General features: G+C 39.5%; 1 protein-coding gene across 1 annotated transcript in view; it reads left to right on the top strand.

Moving 5' to 3' along the window:
* Positions 1-1,224: 1,224 nt before the first annotated feature.
* The window catches only part of HSD17B12 (hydroxysteroid (17-beta) dehydrogenase 12), a gene marked incomplete at its 5' end in the record, with an annotated part of 36,592 nt that continues 31,697 nt past the window's right edge, over positions 1,225-6,119 (top strand). The window contains 2 exons of the mRNA XM_010285719.1: positions 1,225-1,335; positions 5,784-5,848. Coding sequence (XP_010284021.1) covers positions 1,225-1,335; positions 5,784-5,848 — 176 coding nt within the window. The remainder of the gene's footprint in view (positions 1,336-5,783; positions 5,849-6,119) is intronic.

The raw sequence follows: 6,119 nt of genomic DNA, 5'->3' as shown, positions 1-6,119 counted from the left end.
CATTGAACTTGATTTTCTTCTGACGCGATCACAAGACTGCTGCTGCAGTAGGGGCTTAATGCTATTTACGTCGTCATTTGACATAGCAACATCTCTCAGGGGATTTTTAAACAATGCAGCTGTTCAGGAGAGATGAAGAGGTTGAGGGTGGGGAGAGGGAAAAGGAGGAGAAATAATTTCATCTGCCATTAGGGATATTGTCGGGGGGGGAGGGGAGGCAGCCAGCAAACTAGTGAGTTCAGTAGATTCATGATTCTCCATGAATGGACAGCAGGATCATGGGAGTCGCGGCTTTCCCTTGAATGGGAAGGAGCATCATGGGAATCTGGCTGCTTCTAATCTTTTTGTGAATGATTCTTTTTCCTTTAACATGGCACTGTTTTTATGAATGGCTCTGGGGGCAAATCTTTCTCAAGCTGTATGCAGGTTCCCTAAGGAATGTGAGGATGGGAGTCAGGTGCAGCAAAACGCAGAGATGCTGCGACGTTAAGCTACTGTTCTGCTCTTTTGAGGTCTGAGAGGACATTGTACTGATTTTAATTTAGTGGGATTAATTTAGCTTGATGGAAGCAGAATTGTTTTTTATATGAAGTATTCTTAATACTTGATTTCTTTTTCTATTTCAAAATGTAGTTGGCCACGTGTATTTTTCCTGTTCTGTTAAAGATGAGGATGACAGCATGTCAGAACAGTTTTGGAATGATTAAACTTGAAGCTCTGCTCTTCTTGTTCACCCACACGTTCCCTGTTTGATTTGTGTTCAAAATACTAAATATTCAAAAAGTTTTATGGCACCAGAAGTGAGAATGGAAACGGAGGGCAATAAAGAATTGTTTTGCTTGGTCTGAAGCAACTCGTTTAGCATTTGGCTTAAGCTGGTAAAAAGTGTTCTTGTCAAGTTGTACTTGAACGCTGTTGTGTACCTGCGTCTTCAGATTTCTGCATTTTTTTGATTCTGTGCAAACCTGTATAATTTGTCACTTACAAAATGTGCTCAATCATTTGAGGATTTATGTTCTTACCAGAAGTAGCTTAATGTCACAAACTTCTTGTGCAGGTTATGTTAAAATTCAAGGATTCCTGTTGCAGAGGTGAAAATGCTAATGTCTAGTATTAGCTACTTAAAATAATGTTTTGTAAAACCATAATAACTGATCTGTTCTTAGTATCTGAATGGTAATTCAAGTATCTCAAACTTAATTTTAAAAACTTTTTTTTTCCTAGGAGAGAAGTACAAAGTGGAAACAAAAATCATTGCGGCAGACTTTGGAGAGAGAGAAGATATTTACAGTAGAATCAAAGTGGCATTGGAAGGCCTGGAGATCGGTGTTTTAGGTTTGTATCTGATCTTTCAAAAATCTTTCATAGTGGTGTTTCATCTTGACATGCCTGCTAACTTTTTCCCATATTGAAGTTTATGGAAAGCAATTCACAAAAGCTAATATTTGCCAGACTAAAACTACGTGGCTGCATGCTCAGTATGTTATTTTAGCTTCCTGTTGATACAGTACGTGAGATGGCGCTTGCATGTGTGCCTACATTGTAGGAATTTATGATGCTTATTGAATGTTTTTGATGTGTTATCCTATGATTGCTAAAGACTCTTTAGCTTACGGCTGCGTGCGCAGTGACTTCACCTGATGCCATCTTAGAACTGAAGCAAGCTCCAGATACTTAGATTCACCTTAGCAGTAGAGCCCTGTGGGAGAACTGTTAATTTTTAATTATAGAGGTGTTGAAATTTAATCATTACAATATAGCATCAAGTAACTGGCTCCCACTTCAAAAGTTTAAGCATGCTCTGGTCATGTTGATAAGCTGCGTTTCTTTTGCTGGCAACAACATGATATGCTTGAGTAAGGTTTGTGATATTGCAGGAGTGTAGGTGGTGTGGTAGTCCTTAAAAAAAACCAAGGTGATCTGTCCAGTTACTTTGTCGAATGTAGAACTGAGGTGATTTCAAGAAGGTGTTTATCACAAGTTAGGAAGAGTTTAAACACAACAGCAGTTTACCTGGATCTTTTCTGAATGGTGGTGTAAAGAGAATTTATTATCAGTTTTCTGCTTCTTTCCTTAGAAGCACATATACCTGTGCATATCCTATATTTCTGTGGTTATTCAATAAGGGGATGAGAACCTGTGATGGTTAAACATAAGGCATGAAATTTTATAAAGTCACATAGCTGAGATATCTACTGGTATATGTCATCTGATAAAGTACTTCTTGCTACAAAATTCATTTTACTAACCTGAAGTGCAGTAATTGGAGCTAGAACTGGTTTTTTAAACAGCATATTTCAAAATAAGTGTTACACACATGTTGAAATACTATGTGAACTTTGTTGCTAATAGGTGAATCTTGTCATATGATGTCTGCAAATAATGCCCAAGAAAATTGTGTATATAAAAGCTCAATTAAAAAATAACATTAAAGGATAAAGCCCAGAATGTTCCGTACTACCTCTGACAAATTTGAGTACATGCAATTCATGACATCCAGTATTTAATTGCTATAAAAATTCAAATCCATTGGAGTAATTGCAACTGCCCACAATGTGTTCGGTGGAAAGAGTAGTTGTGCCAAAGCTGTGGATGCCTTGTTTCTCATTTCTGAAGGAAATAAGTTCCAAAGAAACTTTGAAGATTAAAATGAATGCCTGTACTAATCTGTCCTGTCAAAATCAACTCAGGTACTGTAAGGCTTGTAAGCTGCTTGTCACGTAGCAATTGCTGCAGAATAGTGTATCCCTTAAATGTCTCAAAACACCAGCAAACCTTTTTACTGTGGGAGGTACATGTCCACACTAGAATAGTTTTTATTGTTTCTTAGGCTGCAATAAGGTTATGGTGATGCATGAAACGATGAAAATCTGACTCTTTATGGCTTTGCTGAAAGTGGGCACTAAAGCAGCATGTGTGTCTCAAATTTTGTGTAAGCTTATTACAGGAAAACAAGCATGTTCCTCAAACAGAGTCTGGTTCTTGCTTTTATTTGTGAGAGCACCTTGACTAAAACCATGGTAAAAACAGCAACTAAATGCTCTAGAGTTCTGTTTTCTCTAGCTGAGTTCCTCTGCTTTTTTTCTTGCAGCCATTGCCAGTGCAGGTTTACAGAAATCTCTTTCCTCAATAATCACTAGCAGTTTTAGTAGATCTCATGCTTGGGCTCATCAGATTACGTGATATGTAGGTTTTTTTCTTTTTTCCAGATATAGCTGTATTAATAGAAAACACTTGCCAGTACAGTTTTTCAGCACGGATGATGGCTACTCCAGAAAGACCATATCTTAATTTTTTTTATGGCATTTAATTTCATGTTTTAGTACCTTATATTTTAAATTCTGTAGCATTTGTTGCAATCCAGAATATAGCTTTTGCAGATCTGCATTGTTCATGTTTGTGTGAGGGGAAAACACAGTTTTAAATGAGAACAGCCATAAGGGATGAATTCTCAGGTTTCAGTGTGTTTTCTTCTTTCAGGTGTCATCTGGAACGGTAGGTAGGAGAAGCGCTGGTAGCAGAGCATAGTTGCCAGTGATCGATGTTGATTATTTCTTTCGCCTTATACTTAGAGACACGGGAGTCTCCACATAACACTGTTGAAGATTGAGCTTCTGATTGTGTAGTTGCACAGCGTCTAACTAAAGTACTTACAGATTGAAGTCCTTGTAAACTTCTTATTTGGAAGCTTCTTCTCACCCACGTACGAAGGCTAAAAGAGTTTGCATAATGTTTTGCTGTGTGTTCAAAACAGCGTCTGTCAGTGACTTCGAACATGTGCTAGCTACAGCAATATGTTAAACAAGCAGAGGTGGGAAATCTTTCTTTTGCTGTTCTTAAATCGCTGTGATTCTCAGAAGGAGTTTGAGCTGGACAGTATCTGACCCTATTGTTAGCCAGATTTCTCTAGGTAAAATATGCCTGTACAAACTGAAAATGCAATGGTTTTTTTGCTTATTCTGTTCCAAACTGCAGCAAAATTATGGCCTGGTAGAAAATGATTGCTGAAAGTGCAAGGGTACATATCTGGGACCCAGTCTGCAGTAAGGGGTGTGAATTTTGTGCGACTGTCGCTGTAGCATGAATCATATACATATTCTAAATTTGGAGAGAATAATCAAGGTTAGTCCCAAAACCCTGCCACAGTTCATAGCCAAATCCTTTCCAGAGAGATGGACTGAAAAATAGTTTATTTTAGCATGAAAAAAAGAAAAAATTTGGCTCACTCTGGCAATAGCAGGGTTGGACCTTCTTCCTTTCAAAAACTTTTCTCTCTTTCTAAATACAGCAAATGTCTGCTTGGAATTTGCCAACTCCCTGTTCTCAATTCCTGTATTTTTTAAAGGCTAGCTAAAAGTTAAGAATTTGAAAAACACAACATGACTAATGAACTGAGGGTTTCCATAAATACACAAAGATCTGGACTGGGGCTGTTGTTTGAGGGAATCTCTGAATGAAGCTTGTGCACTTCGCCAGAATCTCTGCTGCGTGTTTCCTGTATATCCTGCATCAAGTCTCTTTTTAGATTGGATGTTAAAATGACAGCTTTTGGCACAGGTGTAGGGGCTATTTTTAAAAAAAAAAAAAGGCATTGGTGCCTTTTGATGGTGTTTCTTACCCCTGTGTAGACTCCTGCCCTGGAGGTGCACAGTCGGGCACGTAGCATTCGGGACTCTCTGGGGTGTAAGACACTATATGAATGTAAAATGTTGCCACAGCAACCCAGTGTCACACGATTCACTTGCGTAAGATGAACAACAGATACTTAGGAAACGGAGATCCCATTTACTTGCCTTTTTTTTTTTTTTTGTCTCCATGTCAATATGCTTTGTGAAGTTTGAGGCAACCGAGGCTGCAGAGCCCTTTTCGAAGGGTATTAGAGGTTTTCCCCTACTTGTGTTGGGATTTGAGAATGGGTATTGGTTTTGCACCTGAGAATAAAACCTTGCCAGTCTGAAGCGTAGAAAAAAAGAGGTTTAATTAATACATTCTCTTGGTTAATTTTAAGTGCTGCCAATGGGGAAAGATTTTGCAGAGGCTGTTCGGTGCAGGGAGCTCACCCCGACCCACTGCGAGGCCTCCGTCCCCGGGCCCGCTCCCCGGGCCCGCCGCTTATCTCGGCCGGAATCCGAGGCTGAGGAGGCCCGTGGTGCGTGTCCCGAAGCAATCGCTGATCTGCAGCCCTCGGGACGCCCAGGGGAGGCAGTGCCCAGCTAGAGAGAAGTATAGGGGAGATGTGCCAGAAGATTGATTTTTGTTTTTGGTTTTTTTTTTTTTTTTGGGTATCTTGTTTCACTTCACATTTCTTTATTGAAACAAACAAACAAACAAAGACGACGTTGAACAGTTTCACTGAATGTCCTGCCAGGCACTGAGAGCTTTGCTTTGGCTTGAAGCTCCGTTCCTGCAGGGTTGCAGGACTCCGTGTTGCAGCGGCGTCGCTCGTGCACTTGCACGGCGTGCGCTGACATTTCTGAAAGAGGAAACGTTCTTCTCCTGCGCTGTGAAAAGCGGTGGGAGATGGGTACGATGTGCTAAACATGCCAGCTTTTAAACAATTGGAGATTTAACATTTGAAGGTTCAAAATGGTTTGTGTGTTCACTCTCATGGCACGCTTATGTGTGTACAAGTATAATTACAGTTAAGGAAACTTGGCTAAAGGGGTTAGAACGTCTTAAATGCAGTATTTTAAGAGTATTGCTTGAAAATTGTCATTAATCAGAGCATGAGAAATCAGATGGCATCCAAGCGATCTAATTAAAACTTCCTGCTTTTGTTTCAGTCAACAATGTGGGAATGTCATACGTTTATCCTGAATATTTCCTTGATGTTCCAGACCTAGATAAGGTAAGTGCTTTTGTGGTACCTTATAGTGTTCTGATTGTTAGCACTAAATGCTTAACGGATATGGGAAAACTATTTAGGTTTGGTTAAGGTACCTACCTAACAAGGCTTTCTGATTAGAATTAAGGGTTCAAAAAGCTGGCATTTACATAAGCAACATAGCACAATTCAGATGATGGCAGTCTCAGTTTTCTGTGTTGTGTTTTTTACATACTCTTCCCTGCTTCTTCATTTTATATTTCTATTTCAGACAGATGCTCTGGGCTCAAAATCT

Source organism: Phaethon lepturus, unplaced genomic scaffold, assembly GCF_000687285.1.
Source record: "Phaethon lepturus isolate BGI_N335 unplaced genomic scaffold, ASM68728v1 scaffold624, whole genome shotgun sequence".
Taxonomy (NCBI): Eukaryota; Metazoa; Chordata; class Aves; order Phaethontiformes; family Phaethontidae; genus Phaethon; species Phaethon lepturus.
The sequence above is the reverse complement of the archived record's forward strand: the minus strand, read 5'-3'. Positions and strand labels throughout refer to the sequence as shown.